Source organism: Carcharodon carcharias, chromosome 13 (assembly GCF_017639515.1).
Source record: "Carcharodon carcharias isolate sCarCar2 chromosome 13, sCarCar2.pri, whole genome shotgun sequence".
In the NCBI taxonomy this organism is placed as follows: domain Eukaryota; kingdom Metazoa; phylum Chordata; class Chondrichthyes; order Lamniformes; family Lamnidae; genus Carcharodon; species Carcharodon carcharias.
Window position 1 is genome coordinate 35,611,851 of NC_054479.1, and position 21,599 is coordinate 35,633,449.

At 38.1% G+C, this 21,599-nt stretch overlaps 1 protein-coding gene across 9 annotated transcripts in view; it reads right to left on the reverse strand.

Annotated features, from left to right (window-relative positions):
- Positions 1-1,506: 1,506 nt before the first annotated feature.
- Positions 1,507-21,599, reverse strand: part of glt1d1 (glycosyltransferase 1 domain containing 1) — an 85,730-nt gene continuing 65,637 nt past the window's right edge. For 5 of the 9 annotated variants that reach the window (XM_041202530.1, XM_041202524.1, XM_041202526.1 and 2 more), the window contains one exon: positions 3,708-7,240. In XM_041202530.1, coding sequence (XP_041058464.1) covers positions 7,094-7,240 — 147 coding nt within the window. In that variant the 3' untranslated portion in view covers positions 3,708-7,093. Of the gene's footprint in view, positions 1,561-3,707; positions 7,241-21,599 lie in introns of those variants that run through there. The other 4 variants (XR_005944772.1, XR_005944771.1, XR_005944770.1 and 1 more) reach the window with 2 other exon arrangements.

Sequence of the window (21,599 nt, forward strand, 5' to 3'; positions counted from 1 at the left end):
AATTTTCATTCCCATTGAAATTAGTAGAGGAGAGTCACCTTGCTGATCCCTGGAAAAATGCTCTTGGAAGTATGAGATAGTGAGATAAAAGAGTTGCTATCAATTTGTTTTAAAAAAAAAAGCCTTAGAAAAGGAGACTGCAGGGAGAGGAGTTCTCTCTCAGGCTGTAGGCCAGGCACAGGAGTTATTCTGCTTGAGTAACATAATTCACTTATGATGGGGGAGTCTGAGCATTCATTGCAAAGCCAAGTTTTATTAACTGAAGTAAGTGAAACCAAACATAACAATCATAAGCAGTCATCTGTTGTAAGTGCAACAGATGTGAAAAATACAGCTTCTTGATTCACATTGAGGCTCATTTCACCAATTGTATGCTGAGCCTGTAGTTGAAGAGATTGATGAAATATATGTGCAAAAGACACAAATATCTAGTTCAGGTTATGTCCCTAGGTTACACTATTGTTTAGGTAAATACAGGGCAGTTTTAATCAACTCCCATAAAAGTTCAATTCTCAGACCACTCACAAGATCGTCCAAACCCAGGAAGAGATTTACAGCAGGCTTAACTTTTTAACAGGGGCCAAGCAGGACTCCTGAAGCTGCAAAGGCTGATGCTTAGTTGGTTATCTTAATGGTTTTCTGCAACTATGCCACTGATAATAAATTCAGTTATTTTTCCTGCTGCAGATGATGTTCAATTTCAGCCCCTTAAGGTCCTTTAGATTGCTTCACATTTCTTTGAACTTCCACTTAGTATTATTGTTTTGGAAAAATGTTGTGCTGTTGTTTTTTGAATCCACATGCAATGCTAATTGTCAGATCCACTTTGCCCCAAGTGCCACTACCTTTTCTCTTTGCAGGCTTTGTTGAGTTCAATCCTTTACCCCCTTGTCTCACTTTGAATTGTTATGGTTGGTTGTTGACATGCCACGGATGGCAGTATTTATATTTCGCAATTAAGTTTCTCGAGTAAAACATATTCATCAAAGCCCTCAGTGAAAAAGAGCGTATTAACCAAAAATGTCAACATTTTCTGGCACTGTATGCTAATTTAGCAGTGCCAGCTTTGTCAGCTCTAATTAAGGTACCAGCTGTTCCAAGAGTACCAGGTCTGCCAGCTTTGCAAAGAGCACCATTAGCTCCAGATGTGCCAAATCTGTTGAGGCAAAGCAAACCTTGATTTAATCAGACAATTTGTTTTCCTTCTGAGTTACTCCCCAAAGATTCAGATACTGTGATACAGGGAAATATGCTTCTCTGTGGAGTGCAGAAAGGTAAAAGTGAAAATATGCAGCTTGGCTTGTGACTTTCAGCTACACAACCCAACTGGCAATATCGCAATAACACTACTTGAAATTAAAGCAATTTACTTTGTTTTATTAAGTCAATACAAATACCTCCACATCTTACAAAAATCATTGAGTCTCTACATTTTCTTCTCACTACAAATGCATCGTTATGAATTGACTCTAATATCCTCCAGTTGACCGTTTGAATAGAGCTCAAGTTACTTGGCAGACTCCTTTCATAATGGTACACTTAGTCCACAGTATTATTGGCCTGTTTTAAAAAAAAAATAATTATATTGCATATATTAGAAATAGTTTTCTTATCCAAATCCCAAAATTTCAATCTTAGTGCCTGACTCATTAAGAGTTTGTTAATATATTGCTTAAAATATATTGCTTCTTCCAAATATCACCAGCCCATGTGCATTTCTTTCTAGGTCTGGAAATGGAGTGCTTATGAACCATAAGGCATCCCATCCTACCGCATTAAAATCCAATTGCACATTGTAACTGTTTCTTTGTTGAATAGTATGGTAAATATTCTAATAGTGTGGATTTTGAGTCACATCTGCTAAATTGTATTGCACTAATAACCAATATTTATTGGAATTGGTCGGTTTTTTGGACTGGTCCGTCAACCTAAACAATTTGTACTCATTGTACAGGACTTCCAAAAAATGACATAAAGGCAAAGGTAACTTGGAAGAGAGTAAAAGCTGTGGCACATCATGTCTGTAGTGTAGAATCATACGAATGGACCTTTATGTATATACAATATGAAAAAATAGGCTTTTTGACAATTCATCAACAAAAATAAGTTATCGTGTTCATTCTTAAGTAGTGTTCTTGAGAGAAATCCAAAATCATCAAATCAACTTATTTGACCTGTGAATGTATTTAAATTCATGAGTTCAAAACATGATTAAAACAAAATCTTTCTTGATGTTTTAAATTCTGAGCATAAAAAAACAAAAACACTTTTTTGTCACTGTATGCTTAGTTTAGTGTATATTTTGTGCAATGTAGAGCACTGAAGAGCTTGCACAAGCCATTGATGAAAGTGATGGTATTTTTAACTTGACACTTAGTTAATCTTTTAAATTCCTAATGCATCTTACAAATAAATGGCTAAAAAATAAAACCTGAATATGCCTGAATATTGAATGTAGCAGCAGAATATGCCCATAACTCAAACAATTTACTTTAAGTGATCAAGCTCAGCATAGGAAAAGGACTTAAACTTCAGAATGCTATGACTCCAGCTATGCCAATACTGATCTATAACACAAGAATGCAAGAAATAGGAGTAGAACACACAGCCCATCGAGCCTGCTTGATTAGTTCATTGATAAATATGGCTAAAAGCTGTTCCATTTTGAATGGCCCCTGATTCTCTATTATGGTCACAATAATATATTCAAATAATTTTTCCAGGAAATTTCAGTGTAAGTTTGAAGCTTAAAGTGTGACTTTTGGTTTGGCATGGTTTATGGCAAACTGATCATGATATTCCAGGGGCAGAATTTTACATTCCGCAGGTGGGTGGCACGTGACCCAATTGGGCGTAAAATTGCATGATATGATGTTGGGCGAGCGTCCTGATGTCATCATGCACTCGTGTGATATTTTGATATTTTGCTCGGCGGACAAGCAGCAGCCGAAACCATGGCCACTGACAATTAAGCCCATTAATGGCGTAATTGAATTCGATTTTTTGTGGCCTGTCCAACTGTACAGTTTGCAGACCAGCAAATTGGCCAGGAGGCCTTTACATTTTTCATGAAACCTCATTCAAAGGTGGGATGAAATCTGCATTAGGAAATAAAATAAGAAATATCTGGGGACAGCTTTTTTATGCTTTTAGGTGCTTGATTGTGCTGCATGGACATTTCTTTGCAGCTTTTTTATGATTTTATTATTTGCAGGTCTGCAGCTGTCTGCCTTTAGGGAGCTCTCTCCAGGTGCTCACACGTGCCCACGCGATGTTGTTGCCTGCTCTCTTCCCGCCCCCACCCTCGCAGCGCTGAGCTCTTCAGTGCATGTTTCATGCTGGCTGGCTGTTAATTGGCCAGCCAGTGTGAAATCGTGGTCAGGGGCCCGTTTCCCGACCACTCCTGGGCCCGATTGCGCGCCCTCCATGAGGGAAAAATTCAGGCCCAGGAAACTGGGTCACCAATGTTATTATCACACTGTGAATGAGATGCACCATTTTGGTTGGATTCTGGGAATAAATGGCAAGTTCTGAATTTCTCCAAAGAGCATTCTATTGACTGGGGTGCCTTATTTGAACTTCAGTTACAAAATCATAGAATGATACAGCACAAGGGAGGCCATTGACTAAGAGCTCCTGTTCTTTAAAGAGAAACTGGTCATTCTCATGCCTTAGTAGTGACCAATAAACTGCTCTGAAACAACACATTTCAAGTCCAAAAACATTTTTTATTGAGAAATACTTCCACAACTTTCATCTTATATCATGGAATACACATATTTTTAAACCACAACTCCAATATAAAAATAAAGCACATTATTTTGTCCTCTATTGAAAACCAGGTGCAAATATGGGTGTGAAAGCCTGTTATGACACAGCAGATCCGCCAGGTGGATCAAATCCACAAGGGAAACTTGATCACATGGTCACAACAGTTTTGCAATTTGTATTTTATTTCGAGATCTGTGCCCTGAATTCTGAAGTAATAAGCCCATCAAGACTTCAGAGATTATTTCAGAAAACTAAATTAAACATTTATTAACAAAAGAAAAGATTTGTAGACATAGGTCTACAAATTATTACTATAATAAGTCCTAAAACCCCTAATTGATCTGGCTTCCAGTTACATCCCTGTTAAGGCAACAGTTAAAAAATAAGATTTTAAATAGATGCCAGCACGTTACCACAATACTCTGGACAGTAGAATTCAAAATGGCTTTTCCCAGCTTTGGTTTCTGTAGACAGCAGGCTTAATGTGCAAAACTTCTGGTAGATCTTACAATGCCTTCCATGACATATAGCCACAATCCTTTATGCATGGTTCTCCCTCTTAATGTAAATTCCATTGTTCCCATATGTCTTTGGAACTTTACTTTTTTCATAATATAAATCTATTCATGGTGCTAATGTTATCAGTAATCTTTGGGAAAAATAAACACACTGCTTGGCCTAGCTTCTCTGGCTAGGTGCAACATTCTAGCATCTCTTTGAAATTCAAACTACCCTGATTGGTAAAAGTGCAAATTCTCCTCAACTCATATTCTAAGACTTCAGCCATGTTTATGTATTTAGCATTTCAAACTTAGCTTCTTTTGATGAGTCAAAGCCTCCAGATCAGCTGTCTCCAATTCAATTAAATCCCACACACTCACAGGGAAACTACCCAAACCCTACTATTAACCTACTTTTACAATAAATCACAATAATATTATAAGAGTTATTACACTTTCGTGACCAAACCATCCTTTTCCGTTCTCATTACATCTTTACTTCCCTCTTGATCCCATAATTAGCTAATGGCAGTATTACAGTGTCACATGTTACTTAGCTTAAAGTGAACTCTCTATCCAGAATGGCTGGAAATATGTATATCAGAGGATCTAAGCTTACCATGTTACTTTAATGTTTGGTGAGATTTATAGACTGGAATATTGGTTTCTTCAACCAATGCATGCCACGAATAAAGTAACAGGAGACTTACTGCACCAGTACATAATTTTATAGGAACATTTCTGCATTTTTCTTAAACATTCTAAGGATAGTTTTATTATTCAAATGGCAGATATAGTTAATGACTAATTTCTGAATGATTATATTTCAAGTTGAAGGTAAAATGAAGATTATATCAAGTGATTTGTTCAATAACCAGCAGTTTACTAATTATATAAAAATGGTGCAAACATCAAGTGCTACTATCCAAATTCCATCATGCAGAATGGCAATTCTGAGCTAGCGATGTTATAAACAAATTACTGGGAAAGTCATTGCAGTTCTTTTGATCTTAAAAGTCAACATTAAGGCAAAAGGCTGAAAGAGTGCTCCTGATAAGAGTAGAATTAAAGTGTATCCTATGCTATAAATATAAAGACCATCAGCCTATTTGGTTCCACTTAATTTGGGTTACAATGGTTCAAACTAATATTGACATCCCAGGCTTTATTTGGTAGGTGGATTTAGAATGACCTCCAACACCAACACCTACTTGAGACATCCAATGTCCCTAAATTAACTCTGCAGATCTGTGCCAAAGCAATTGTATTTTCAAGTTTCTGCAGCCAGATTTTAGCTGATGTTTAGAGGCTGGTAATAGGGATGGTAGTGCAATATGTTAACTCCTGAGCATTGATATGTCGAACGTTCAGGTGCACATCTACTGCAACTCTTCAGCTGGATGACTGAAGACCAGTTAAAGGAGTTATATTTCATTTGATAAATGTGAGCTTAAATCATTTTTTGAGGGCTTGCAGTTTTTAAAGAGATCAGGCATTCTCAGAAACACCTTTAGTGATTTTTTATGTTTTCTTTGGTAATACTGAAATGTGGGAAGTTAGATGTCTTGACTGAATGAAAGGCTTCTCACTTTGATTAACATCCACAATAGCAACATACTACTGAATTACAGTATTTAGGAAACTCTATTTGTGTAGATATTAGAATAAATGCGAGCTATTAAGGAAACTGCAGGTTGACAAGATGGTGGGACTTTTTTCTCAAAGGGAGATGCAGACAGGAGGAGTACTAGAAGATCTGCATGTGTCAAAAAGAAAAGCCCTCAAGTGAATATTTTGGTCACCAAACAATTACAAACACTAAATCTGGGCCAAAAAATAAATGTCCAGAAATACACAGTTTAGTCAACAACTGTCAAGTAAAAAGATAGGTTAGTGTTTAGGGTAAAATGCCTCTGCGGGCCCAGTTTTTTTCTCAAGTGCTAATTGGCCTGTTGTTTATTTGCAGTGCTCCCTGTTTTGTTTCAAGTCCCACTGTTATTTCCAAATGTTACAGTAGCTTTTGATACCAGTACTAAACTCAGGTTCGTAAGCACAAAATAGAATGAGATTTATTGAAAGTAGATGGAGTTCAAGGGATAAATTTCATTATCAGGAGACTGCTGACAAATAACGCACCACCATGATTAGCAGTGCAAATATTATTCAGTAGCTCACTAAATTAACACTGTTTTAATCTTGATCTCATTAATAGTGTGTAGGATTTCATACTGTGCTATCATGGTGTGAGCATGCACATGTTCATTAATACTGCACTGAAATGATTCACAATTGAATTTAAAAAACAATGCTGTTTCTTTCCTCCCTTCCCATTTGTTTTGTTGAATAGGTGTCCGGCTACAGCTAGATTACCATTAATATTGACTTCAAGAAAACAAATAAGGTTGTGTTTGCTAGCTTAAGTAACCATGGAAGTGCAGAGCTCAGGAAAAATACCAGCTATTAAAGTAAGGACCAGCAAGATGGGACTTTCTTGATGTGTGCTGCGTATGACAATATTGCAGTGACATGGAATTCATTAAAACACAGGGATTATGGAAACAAACAAAAAATGCACTGGTAGAGAGTGAAGTCTATAAGTCACACAAGCTAAATCTCAGTCAAGAATCTGGTCACTAGGTATAAATTATCTATTGCTGTAAAATATTACCTGATCAACCATGAGGGTACAGAAAATGATTTTAACATTCCCTTTTAAAATTCATTCTCATAATCCCCATAATATTCATTATAAAATGCAGTTCCATCAGAAAGCTGCCTATTTTAAACAATTGTACCCAAGTGCTAAACTTGGCTGATGCCATTTAAAGCAGGTTTGCGGTAAGCTTCCAATAAGTCTCCCTTTCTGTATTCCAGGAATGGTGTTTCTCTACATATTCTTTGGCTTTAGCCACAATGCTTTCCTTCAAATAAGTGTCACTGATTAGTCTTTTTGATAATTCGATGAATTCCTGAAAAGGAAATAAACACAGTAGAATCAGAAATTCACTCCATAACGTCATTCACAAACAGATCTTTATTGAAACATATATCATAACAATGGTTGCTTAGAGAAATTAAATTTGAGTGGGGAAGCAATTGTTTCTCCATTCAAAAAACATATCCCTCTTCTTGGTCTACACTTTATTGACTTGTTTAAGACTATTGGGTTGGGTTGTTACTCATCATTTCCTTGCTATAGAAATTGACTAAAATTATATAACTGATAATTCTTAGTCCCATTTGTAAAGGATTACATTCTCCACTTCCCTTTCAACATTCACCAGTAGTGCCATTACTTAAATATGGTAAAAAGACTACATGTTAGAGAGAAAAAAAACTGTAAACATGAAGAAAGATGGATGATACTTATAAACTAAAGCATCAAAGCAACCAGGAAGAGTCAATTGAGTTTGTACTCTGCTATGAGAATTGAGAAATATTTATAGTAATGAAATAGAAAAAATGAGTAATGTACTGCAAAGGAATAGTTTCTCCACTGGGATTTCCATTCTAAAATCATTTTTTTCCTTTTTCAATTGACACATTTGCAGGTAATTCAATGCTATACATTGCAATATAATGCCATGCTTTGAAATGCTATTGCGTTGTGCAATCTATGAGGGATTGTAGTTTGTATGAACTGTAAATTCAGTGTACACAAAACTGGATGCAAGTATAGAAATTATACTAGATACTTATGGGTACAATAATTAAAATACTGCTACTGCACAGTGTAAACAATGGAACATATTGACTATACACAGTGCTTGTTACAGAGCAAAAACTGTGATATTCTGTGTTATTGAAAAACATTTGGATATGACAGGGCCCCCAATATCAGTTAAACAAAAAAAAAATTGCAAATGAGAAGGAAAAACAAAAGGCTGAAAATACACTGCTGGTCATCAGCATCTGTAAAGAGAAAAGACAGGTTATAATGTTTGGATGTGTACTCTCATGAAGGGTACACTCTGGAAATATCATAATCTGCTTTTTTCCCCTCTTTACAGATGTTGATGATCTGCTGTGCATTTTCAGCCTTTTGTTTTTGCTTCTCATTTGCAATTTTTTTGTTCAACTGGTATCCAAATGTTTTTCAATAACAAGAATATCATAGCTTTTACTCTGTTACATGCACTTGCTATTTTTAAATTGCAAAAGATGTTCTCTAATTGCTAATGACATTGGAATGGTCACAAGAAAAGTAAGCATCTTAGTGATAAAACAAAAATGTGTGTGTCTAATCAAATCTAATGGAACTCTATGTTACTGCTAAAAGTGAGTATTATTGAATATAGGCTGCTTTCATTAAATCAATCTCATCCACACATATTGAAGAGCTAATAATAATTACTTAGACCATCTTTCTTTCAAAACATTGCCCAAGGTTTGTGTTTTTCTATGAATTACACAGATTAAAAGAGGCTTCAATATACAGTATACTGTATGAGTTGCATTGCTCCTCAGAGAATATTTACACAATCAATAGGTGGCTCTGAAGCTGGTCTTTCTATTTCATACCAGTCGATTTCTCCACATGTATACTTATCAATATTTCCTTACTTGGGGCAGCAGGCTCATGAGGAAAAAGAGGGGGAAAGGATATGTCCTTGAGGAACTGCAGAAATAGCAGGATTGCATTATCAGCAAGAAGTGATGGCAAACATATTACAGGAAATGTGATACATGGAGGAACTAAGTGGTATAGGCAAGACTTTTTGATTCATTTCTAGTGGATCTCCCATTGCATTATTGATAGGATATTGGGGGAATTATAATTCTCCAAAAATTTATCAATTAAACAAAAGCAGCAGGAATTTGCAACTTGCTTTTTTTAAATCATTCACGGGATGTGAGCTTCGCTGGGCCAGCATTTATTGCCTATCCCTAGTTGCCCTTGAGAAGGTGATGGTGAGCTGCCTTCTTGAAGCACTGCAGTCCATGTGGTGTAGGTACACCCACAGTGCTGTTAGGGAGGGAGTTCCAGGATTTCAATCCAGCAACAGTGAAGGAACGGTGATATATTTCCAAGTCGGGATGGTGAGTGACTTGGAGGGAAACTTTCAAGTGGTGGTGCTCCCATCTATCTGCTGTCCTTGTCCTTCTAGGTGGTAGTGGTCATGGGTTTGGAAGGTGCTGTTGAAGGAACCTTGGTGAATTCCTGCAGTGCAACTTGTAGTTGGTACACACTGTTGCTACTGTGCGTTGGTGATGGAGGGAGTGCATATTTGTGGATGTGGTGCCAACCAAACGGGCTGCTTTGTCCTGGACGGTGTCAAGCTTCGTGAGTGTTGTGGGAGCTGCACTGATCCAGGCAAGTATGGAGTAATCCATCACACTCCTGGCTTCCTCCTTGTAGATGGTGGACAGACTTTGGGGAGTCAGGAGGTGAGTTACTGGTCGCACGATTCCTAGCCTCTGACTAAATTTAAAGAAATTTAATTCAAAAATAGTGGCCATTTGATGAAAATAGGGCTGGTTATTTAATCACTAAAATAAAAGCAAAATACTGTAATGCTGGAAATCTGAAACAAAAACAAAAATACCTGGAAAAACTCAGCAGGTCTGATAGCATCTGCGGAGAGGAATACAGTTGATGTTTTGAGTCTATGACTCTTCATCAGAACTAAGGAAATAGAGAGATGAGGTGAAATATACGCTGGTAGAGGGGGGTGGAACAGGTAGAACAGGATGGAGAGCCAGTAATAGGTGGAGGCAAAGAAGAGATTGCCAAAGATGTCATAGACAAAAGGACAAAGGGGTGTTGACGGTGGTGATATTATCTAATGAATGTGCTAATGGGGACATTAAGGGTAGCAAGCAGGACAAGCTAGTGGCAGATGGCCATAGTGGGGGTGGGGTTGGGGGAAGGAATCAAAATGGTGGAGATAAAACAATAGATTGAAATAAATAGAATAATAGGTGGGAAAAGAAATACATTTTTTTAAAATTATAAATTATTGGAAAAAAGGGGATTGGAAAGGGGGTGGGGGTGGAAGAGAGAGTTCATGATCTGAAATTGTTGAACTCAATATTAAGTCCGGAAGGCTGTAAAGTGCCTAGTCAGAAGACCAAACACTCCATTCAAGTGAAGCAGCGCTTCACTTGCACTTCCCTCAATTTAGTCTACTGCATTCGCTGCTCCCAATGCGGTCTCCTATACATTGGAAAGGCCAAACACAGACTGGGTGAATGCTTTGCAGAAAACCTTCGGTCCGTCTGCAAGCATGACCCAGACCTCCCTGTCGTTTGCCATTTCAACACACCACCCTGCTCTCATGCCCACATGTCTATCCTTGGCCTGCTGCAATGTTCCAGTGAAGCTCAATGCAAACTGGAGGAACAGCACCTCATCTTCTGACTAGGCACTTTACAGCCTTCTGGACTGAATATTGAGTTCAACAATTTCAGATCATGAACTCTCTCCCCAATCCCCACCCCCTTTCCGATCCCCCTTTTTCCAATAATTTATCATTTTAAAAAATTTATTTTCCCACCTATTTTTAAATTTATTTTGATGTATTGTTTTATCTCCACCTTTTAGCCCATTTCAATCCCTTCCCCCCACCCCACCCCCACTATGGCCATCTGCTACTAGCTTGTCCTTCTTGTTACCCTTAATGTCCCCATTAACATATTCCTTAAATAATATCAGCACCGTCAACACCCCTTTGTCCTTTTGTCTATGACATCTTTGGCAATCTCTTCTTTGCCTCCACCTATCACTGGCCCTCTATCCAGCTCTACCTGTCTCACCCCCCTCTACCAGCTTATATTTAACCTCATTTCTCTATTTCCTTGGTTCTGATGAAGAGTCATATGGACTCGAAACGTCAACTATATCCTCTCCGCAGATGCTGTTAGACCTGCTGAGTCTTTCCAGGTATTTTTGTTTTTGTTTCTGGTTACTTAATCTTCTGGGTTGCACAAGCTTATTAAAACCAGAAGCTTCCAGATTAAAATCAGTTTCCTCCAATTAATGATATCAACTGAACAAATACAACAAGTTTCCAGAGAAAAGCAATAAATAAATAACAAAAGCAAGTCCAACAGGCATCTCAAAAAGTATTTAAAGACTCTATGTAACTTTTTACACAAAAATAACAACTGTAGCCTTAGATTTACAAATTATTTAATTAGTTTGAGATTGCTGTTGAAAAAGAATTGCTAAGATTATACCATATAGTCACTAGATGGCATAGTTATATAACATTTGTGCATGAAGTCCAGAAAAGATGTTAACCAAAAATAAACTGGGGCTTGGGCAAGATTTTATAATAAATCTCTTAACTACACTTGTAGTACATTTGTGAATTTCCATCATTTTAGTGATATGAAGCTTACAGGAGTTAGAGAAGGAAGAAAGTCCTGTTTCATGATAACATCCCGCAACAGAAATTAAGATTGTAAACTGGTATGAAAACATTAAACCAAGTGGTTTCATATTTCAATTAAGTAAAAATTGAAAAGTATGCAGCTGCAAAATACAAGCATTATTTTCAATGACCAAATTTATCTTACAAAATGTTTATTAGCCAAAATAAACATCATCTTAATACTGGAATATGGAATACAAGGAGTAGTAACCAGCAAACAATTGTAGAAATATACATGATGCAGACCTGGAAGCGGTAAGAGGAATTGTACAGTTTATGAATCTGAATGCTTTTCAGGTTTGTAAGCATAAGATGTTTTTTAGAGAAAAATAGCTTGAGGCGATTGTAGTACTAAAGGCGGTCATTTGACTCCTTGTATTTGCAGCAGCTCTTTGGCTGAGTAATCCAAAATAAATCCCACTGCCCCATTCTCTCTCTATATCACTGTATCTTTCACTGCTTTAAATATTTATCTGCTTTTTCTATAAGATATAATGGTTTCAGTCTTAACTATTGCCTGTGACAAAACATTCCATCATCCAATAAACCTGCTTAAAGGATTTTCTCCCTGCCGCTATCAACACTTGCTTTTTTAATATTCTATATTGAAGATCTATTGTTATAACACCTCAACCAAAAGAGGCTTTCCCTATGCACTCTATCAAGGTCCTTCACGACTTTTAAAACCTCTATTAAATCTCCTCCATGACAGTGCAATAATCTCAGTGCTGTATAATAACTATTCCTTCTCATCCTCAGAGTCATCTTTAATTTTGGAAATTTTCCACTAATAATACTCAGCAGAGAAAGGAAATAAAGGAGGCTGCAGGTTTGAAGACATGTAAAGAATTACACACTCTGAAGCTTAGCTCACATTTTTCACGACAAGCATCTCAATCTTTCAATATGTTGCCGCCTTTAAAACATCGCAGGCCGAGCTCCATATGATAAATAAATACTTGCTCCCAGTGCTTTACTACTTTTATGCAAATGTTGTCTGTTCAATCACATTGCATTTCTAGTGTAAAAGCACTCAACTCCTGACTAGCACACAGGGTTGCCAACTGTGTCTAAATGTATTCCTGGAGGTTTCATCATATGACTTTCCCCCACAATCCCTTCATTATTCGGCCAACACATCCATCTTTGTGATGCACTACTTTCTAAAAAACTCATTACCCAATTGGATGATGCTTGACTGAGAGCCAATCAGCCTTTATTTGCCCCATTTTCAATATTTTTGTAACATTCAAAGGAATCTTTAAAGAAATCTTTTTTAATGTCCCAATGATTTTTTCCAGGGTTGCAAACAGCAGTGTCCTGGAGATTGATCTTCAATTCCTGGGGACTCCAGGCCAATCCTTGAGGGTTGGCAACTCCAGTAGCACAGGTTGTTACTCCTAAAAAATGCAGTACAATTTTACAACTGCAGCAACGTTTTGAAAGCTCATCTACAGTGAGACCCTATTATAACGCGGTCCACGTCTCAAGACCAAATTATAGGTGAGACCATCCTATTTCACATGCTGGTGACTAGCACTCAAGTTTTATCCTCCCAATGTGTCCAGGGCCCATGTTGTATGAATCTCCCTACAAGTTTCCATTTTCCACATTTGTGGAATGAAAATTTTGGGGTCCAAGATGGAACTTCATTATACCACAGATGGGTTTATAGAGGGGGCCTAGTGTATTCAATTCCAGAGGGCAAGTCAACAAGTAAATTATCCAATTTTCTGTTTTAAACAACAGTCCTGTAATGTCTTGATGCAATTAGAGGAAACAAAAATAATGTATCCAGATGTATTTTGAAAAATGAAAAACATCTTATAGTACCAGTGGAAAGGGCTCAAAACTTTAACACTAATTCACTGGAGCAAGCTGTCTTTGCTGCTTGACAGTGCCAATGTGTCAATAAAACTATTCACTGATGGACAAAAACAAATTATTCTGATAGAATTAATTTCCTCTGTCTGTATACTACTAGAGGGATAAAGAGCTGTTTCCTTATGAAAAGTCTTATCAAATAAAGTGCAACATCAGTACATCACAAAGGTTTCGATAAAGAAATAAAAAAAATATACGTGCAGAAAATTTGAAACAAAGAAACAGAAAACATTGAAAATGCACCACAGGTCTGTCACCAGGACATTTTAGCTGTAACCGCCTAACAGACCTGTCTTAGGTCTTTCCAATACAGTTCCTTAAAATCCATATTACAGTTTCATAACGGTATTAACAAAGATAGGTAGGAAAGCAAGTTGTGAGGAGGATGCAAAGGGATATAGGTAGGCTAAGTCAGTGGGCAAAAATTTGGCAGATGGGGTATAATGTGGGAAAATGTGAGGTTATCCACCTTGGTGGGAAGAATAGAAAAGCAGAATATTATTTAAACAGAGAATGCTGCGTTATAGAGGGATCTGCGTGCCCTTGTACATGAGTCACAAAAAAATTAACGTGCAAGTGCAGCAAGTAATTAGGAAGGCAAGTGGAATGTTGGGCTTTATCTCAAGCACAATAGAGTTTAAAAGTAGGGAAGTCTTGTTACAACTGTACAGGGCATTGATGAGACCACATATGGAATACGGCATAAATTTTTGGTCTCATTTAAAGAGGGATATACTTGCATTGGAATTAGTTCAAAGAAGGTAAACTAGGCTGATTCCTGGGATGACAGGGTTGTGTTATGAGGTAAGGTTGAGCATATTGAACTTATACTGATTGGAGTTTAGAAAAGCAAGCGGTGATCTTAATGAAATATTTAAAATTTTGAGGAGCCTTGATAAGGTAAATGCTGGGATGATGTTTCCCCTCATCGGGAATCTAGAATTAGGAGGCACAATTTCAAAATAAGGAGTCTCCTGTTTAAGTTAAGATGGAGATGAGGAGGAATTTCTTCTCTGAGAGGGTGTTAATCTTTAGAATTCACTACCCCAGAGAGCGGAGTGGAGGCTGGGCCATCGAGTATATTCAAGGCTGTGTTAGGCAGACTTTTGATCTACAAGGGAATCAATGGTAATTTGGGGGGGTGGGTGGGGGGAAGGGGGCAGTGGCTGTCAGGAAAGAGGAGTTCAAGTCACAATCAGATCAGTCATGATCTTACTGAATGGCTGGGTGGGCTCAATGGGCTAAATGCCCTATTCCTGCTCTTATCATCTACAAGATGTTCTGCAGCAACTCACCAACAGCACATTCCAAACCCATGACCATTGTCATCTAGAAGGACAAGGGCAGCAGATGAATGGGAACACCAACACCTGCAAATTCCCCTCCAAGCCACACATCATCCTGACTTGGAACTATATTATCGTTCCTTCACTTGTCGCTGGATCAAAATCCTGGAACTCCCTCCCTAACAGGACTGTACCCACACCACATGGATTGCAGCAGGTCAAGAAGGCAGCTCACCACTACCTTCTCCAGGGCAATTAGGGATGGGCAATAAATGCTGGCCTAACCAGCGACGCCCACATCCTGTGAAATAATATATTTTAAAAATTATGCTATGTTCTTCACGGTTAGATTGAAAGCCAGGCATAATCACAATCCTTCAAGTTGGAAGGAAAAAAAGGACAGAACGTGCCTTACTAACACATACAGCATGTGCAATGTGAACAATGTCAACCAATATATGTATAACAAGAGATTCCTGCATTAATTATAATGCTGTAGTGCTCATTATCTGTTTTTTGATCACCAACACAACTTGCCTCACTTTTAGACACTGACATCTGTCAATCAAATGCTATATGTGCAGGACTTGGCACTATGATTTGTAATGTACAAAGAATGTATATTAATGATTAACACTTATTTTACATTCACCGTAACAAAGTGCTCTTATTGACATTAAAAAAAACGGATGTATTTCTCCAAATTTCAGCACTAAAAATTTACCCCAAAAATCCACTTTGGAACTGTTACAAGAATGATAATTGTGTGCCTGTGTTAGATGCAAAAAAAAACATACAATGGGTTGACTTCTTTAGGGACTAAAGAGCCTCCCAGGTGGCAACAGAGTCTTGAACTGAAACACTGTTTTAGCTTGTGTTTAGTGCAAGAGGCCATTTTGATCAAGAATATGAAGCATGCCAGGAGGATCATCAAGGAGCTGACTGCCACTTAAATTCCCTGATGGTCCTCATTAACAAGGCTGCACTGCATCTTGGTGGTTAACGCTTGACCCAATACCCTCAGCTAACAACGACCAGCTGTTCAGGAATAAACAAATTGTCACTGAGGATCAGGATCGCTGCTTAAAGATGTACCACGTCTTACTGTTCACTTGCTGCTAGATGTTTGAAAAGAACTTTTGAAACACACGGGAGACTTTCTAAAGACAGTTTGTCAAGACTTCAATACTTTCAACATTTATTCTGAGAATTCTCTGAGGAGTTCACCTAAGAAGAGTAATTGCTGTGCTACTCTAGTTTATTAGACACCTCATAGAAATCACAAGGTGAAAGGGAGTGCTTGGTCATGAGCATTTGCTAGGTTTGCAGGAGGAATGGGAGGATAAAATGAGCCCAGGCAGTGCAGCATCCAGCTGCTGCAGGATAGAGAGGAAGGTGGGCAAAGTAGAACTCTCAACCCCTGTGCTTACACATACCCCTCCTCAATCAGGATATCAAGTGCTATGCCCAAACTTTTGCGCCCTCTCCTTCGATTTTCTTAGCTAGCCTGAAATCTGCCACTGTATGTCAGCCAGCTCACTCCACAATTTTAGTGGAAGTGCATGTGTGGAGCCCACATACACTGCTCTACCAAAATTGCTTCTAAAGAGTGTTTGAGTGCTAAACCTGCAGGTGTCTGCTTCAGTACCACCGGTCAAATTCAAACTATGGTTATCAGCAATTAGGACTAAAATAGCATGCTGAAACTAGACGGTCTACTAGGCAAGTCTTATTAGCACAGCACCAATTTTTCAGCCTGTCACAAAATGACCCCCTATACTCTTTTAAAAAATAAATTTGACTGGGAACTATAAGAAAATTTGACTTTCTTGTGGCCTTGGCTGCTTTTGTGTAGCTACTTAACTGTGAATACTTGGAAAGTTTTCAGAATTCCAAGATGTTTAACAAATTATCAGAATCATAAATGGCAGGGTTTCCAAAGGGATATTGTTCGTTAAAAAATATTTTGTACAACCATGTCAAGATGTGAAACATCTATTAAAATGTAAAATAAATTTCTGGTTTTCAAATATGTGGATCCCAGCATGAAAACAAATTAATTGTGCCAACAACTGTGGATTTTGAGTTGACAGAGTCCTATAATTTTTTGCTAAGGAGTAGTAAGTGTAACATTAGCCACAAAAAATGTTACAGCTTATAAAATACTCGTTATTCCTTTTACTACTCAGCAACAGTTAGTGGGCAGACCATTCAATTTCCCTTCTCCACAAGCCTGATTCACACAATTAAGATGAAATGCAAGTTTATCTGTTTAGTCTTTGCATTTCTCTAGATCGGCACTATGTGCCCCATCTGTCTCCGATGATAATAACCCATCAATCAGTTAGAGTTTCTTAATTTTATTTCATTTAATGCATCAAGACCAGATATATGATATACATTGGGTAAAATTAAACAGATGCTGCCATTAAATTATCACTTTACCAGCAATTGCAGATCAGCTCCTTTGTGATGTTGGCTGCTGTAAATAAGCCAATGATTCACACTGAAAACTAGCATTGCATTTTCCATCTTTCCAAAAAAGATGTAGGACATTGCAGCATCTATTTACCAACTGTGAAGTGCCAGCTAGCTGTGAACCTAATCTCTGAAATTGAGCCTAACTAGGAAACAGGCAGCGCAGTTATAGTTTTACTTCCATTTTAATGAACAAAACCTAAACCAAATGTGAACATTTTAGCAAAGCTTTGTACAGCTCTGGTGCACAGATTAACATTACTACAATCCATACTAATATACTGTAATAGCAGTAATCTCAGTGATAGAACGCAAAAATTCCTAATATTCTTTTCGTAACATAATCTCAGCTCTGTGAACCTTATGTAGCAAATAGTTCTTCAATGTTCCATTTTTACACCAAGCCTATTTCAGCAGCGATTAAAAGTGATTGGAGGTTTTGTGCTTTTATGAGTTATTGTGTGGTAAAATAGATTCAACCTTTATGCGATTCTGGGTAACCTTCTTTGCACAAGTTTCAAATATATAGTAGTTATGTTGACATGGAAAACAGCTATGCCTATACCAAAAAGCCAAATATACCGAAACATTTAACTTACACGGGACTAACTGAACATCATAAAATGTCCAGCAGCCAGTTGCAGTTTTGAGGCACTATTGAGAGTAGCAACAGAATTCACCTTTGAAAAGGCAGCCATTAATCACGGCCAAAATATTCTGGGGGTGTTGGGGAAAGCATGGGGTATTTGGAAAATTGGGAAAGGTGAAGGTCCTGCTGATTTTAACATCAGCATCACATTTGAATGTTTGTTTTTGTTTTGCAACAGGCAGTCAGGCAAAGTGAGAGGCTCATTGCTGCAAGATGGGAAGGCCTGCTGCTCAAAGCCACAGCCTGGAGCGGAGAGAGATGGTGCAGCGAGAGGGAAGAAGTAATTGAATAACGGGGCAGGGACAGGACATCGGATCATGATCATAGGGAAGGAGACAGATTGCTGCAGGTTTATCTGTGGGACTCTGGGGGAGAACCAATCCTGCTCCTCACATCCACAAGTAATGCTGGAAAAGCTGGCATTCTAGTTTAGCTAAAAACAAAAAACTGCAGATGCTGGAAATCCAAAACAAAAACAGAATTACCTGGAAAAACTCAGCAGGCCTGGCAGCATCGGCGGAGAAGAAAAGAGTTGACGTTTCGAGTTGACGTCTCTCCCCCCACACACCTTAAACCAGCTTATATTTCAACTCTTTCTTGGACTCACTCAAGTTCTGTCGAAGTGTCATGAGGACTCGAAACGTCAACTTTTTTCTTCTCCGCCGATGCTGCCAGACCTGCTGAGTTTTTCCAGGTAATTCTGTTTTTATTCTAGTTTAGCTGTCAGGTTTCCTGAGCTCTGGGAAACCTGATCCCCAGTCGGTGAATCCAAATGGCTATTAAAATCTGGGGCAGGCAACTTCATTAACATATTCTAATTACAGACTCACCTCTCTATTCAATAGTATTGCAGAGGTATCATTACCGTGAGGAAAGCAGCAGCTCAGGAGAAAGCCTCCTGCTACTTTCTCTGGGCACCTTGGGAATAGGCAATAAAAACTGCCTCACCAGTCACCCACACCCCAAGTACAAAAAAACTAAGTAGAACTGGATGGTAGTATAGTCAGTTGTTCTGCGATACAAACCAACAATTCTATGCTAGATGTCCATCATGCTAAACTGTAGACATTTAAATGTGACTTTAGATCATTATCATGAAAAGATATTTAATATAATTAAATTTTTAATTTTACCAGACTTCCAATATCCTGAAGTTAAATTTTTAATACTTAATTACTATAATAATTATGTCCCATTTGAGCTAGAAGTATCTTCAATAATTTTTTTTTAACAAACTGGTTATTTTTATATGTAACGGACCACAATGGTTCAAGAAGGCAGCTCGCCATCACCTTCTGAAGGGCAATTAGGGATAGCCAATAAAAATGCTGGCCTTTCCAACAACATGATGTTCTTCTTATATATGACATTTTTCAGCTATACAAGTCTAAGTCCAAGTTAGACAGCCAATCCGCAGCAACGTGTATTGTTAGACATATTGCCTTGGACCTGCAGCAAATTTGACCACATTCATGTGCCAGCAATGGCTACGACCCATAAATAAATGAAAGAATTTTATCTCATATGGTCCTGACAAACAAAAATTATTGCTTGAACAAAAAGAATTTCAGAAATGACAATTAAGCAAATTATACCAAGACATCTAATAGGAGAACAATTTGCTTACAAAGATTTCATACTGTCTTCCAGAAAGTCTCCAGAATGAATGTATGATTTTAAAAAATGGGACTGCAGGATGCTTAGGATCTTGTAAGAATGTGTAACTATTTTAATAAAAATGTAATAATAAAAACATGTGCAACCAATGGGATCACAGGAAAGATCTGTCGGCCCAACATATCCAGTCGAGAATGGTGCTGGTCAACTAAACAACCCATAGGCTACATGAAAATCTTCATCCTCAATAATGCTGGAGTCTAGCATTTGTATCTGTCTTCAGCCAAAATTCTTCTGAGGTCACCACCATTATGGATGCCAGTGTCCAGCAAATTTGGTTCACTCCATGAAGTGGCTGAACACAGGAATGGCAATGCACCTTGACAATATCCCCAATCAGTTCATTAGCACTTGTGAACAAGAGCTAATCATTCCCCTAAGGTACACATATGTCCGGTAGATGCCAGCATCATTGTGGAAGATTGTTCAGGTATTACCTATCCATTAAAAATGGGACAAATGCAAATGGAACCTAAGTGTGGCCCAATTAGCCACCTGCCTAATCATCAGTAAAGCAACAGAAGGAATCATCAATAGTGTTATTAAACAAATCCCGTTCACCAATAATCCACTTGCTGTTTGGGTTGTAACTCTTTTGAGTACAAACATGTTTCCATCTGTTCCTATTCAGATGAAGTTACATTGTTTCATAGTTTGCCATTGTGAGATTTGAACTCTTGATCTTGGGGTTACAAGCCCAGTACCATAACCACTTGGCTATTTAGGCCAAGCCCCTGTTTGGGTTGTACCAAAACCAGTCAGTTCCAAAACTCAATACATTCTTGATCCAAACAGGGAACCAACAGCTGAATACCGGAGGAGGCGGTACAATTGGGTGCCTTTGATATCAAGATTTCCAAAGAGTACGGCACCAAGTAGCCCTACTAAAATGAGGGTTGAGGGGAAAATCCTTCAGTGGCTGGAGTCAAAGGAAGATGCTTCTGCTGTTCCTGATGCCAATCATCATGTAATTTCAGATTTCCTCAGGGAAGTCTCCTTGTCTTATTTGTCATGAGCTGATTTATCAATGACCTCTGTGTTCATGTTAGTTGTAGACCTGTTTGCTGATGACTCCACAATGTTCAGCTTTATTCACAAATCCTAATGAAGCAGCCCATGACAATCTACATTAGGATTTGAATATAGTTAGGCTTGGATTGGCAAATAACATATGTACCACATATTCCAGCAAATTCTCACTGTCGACAAAAGAAATCTCCCCCAACAGCACTATCACTGCTAAGTACCCAACAACACCATCTTTCGTTATTGCCATTGACTACAAGCTTAATTGCACCAAACAAATCACCACCATGACCATAACAACTGGGCAGAGGGTTGGGTATTTTATGGTGAATGACTCAATCGTTGACCATGCAAAGCATTTTCATGATCTACAAGACAAAGGAGTGTGATGGAATACATACCCTTTACCCAGATAGGTGCAGTAGAATAATATTCTGATATCAACCAGAACAGAAGAGTTCACTTGATCAAAGCTCTTGCCAGTGAACTCAATTGCCACACCGACTGTCACCAATGCACTGTGCCTGCACTTTGTACAATTTGGAAGAAAGGTCATCAACTTGAAATGTGAATTCAGTTTCTCTCTCCACAAATGCTGCCTGAACTGCTGAGTATTTACAGCATTTTCTCTTATTATTTCAAATATTCAGCACCTGCAGTATTTTGCTTTTTATACCATTATCTCCAAATTTCCTTCCAGGTTTTCTGCCATCTCGTTTCCATATCTCATGATAAATCTCTCCTCCACAGTCTTTCAAATACAGATCCAGCTAGAACAATACACATTTTCATGCTGTCTTCACATTCTTGTTTTTGCTTTCCACTGAAAGATGCCTTGTAGCTGTTTGGCTTGGTGTCGTTGTGGCGATGCATGGATTTGGATTTCTTCTACAGGATTTGGTATGTTTATTTATAAATTACCAAGCACATTCATTAATAGCAAACAAACAAG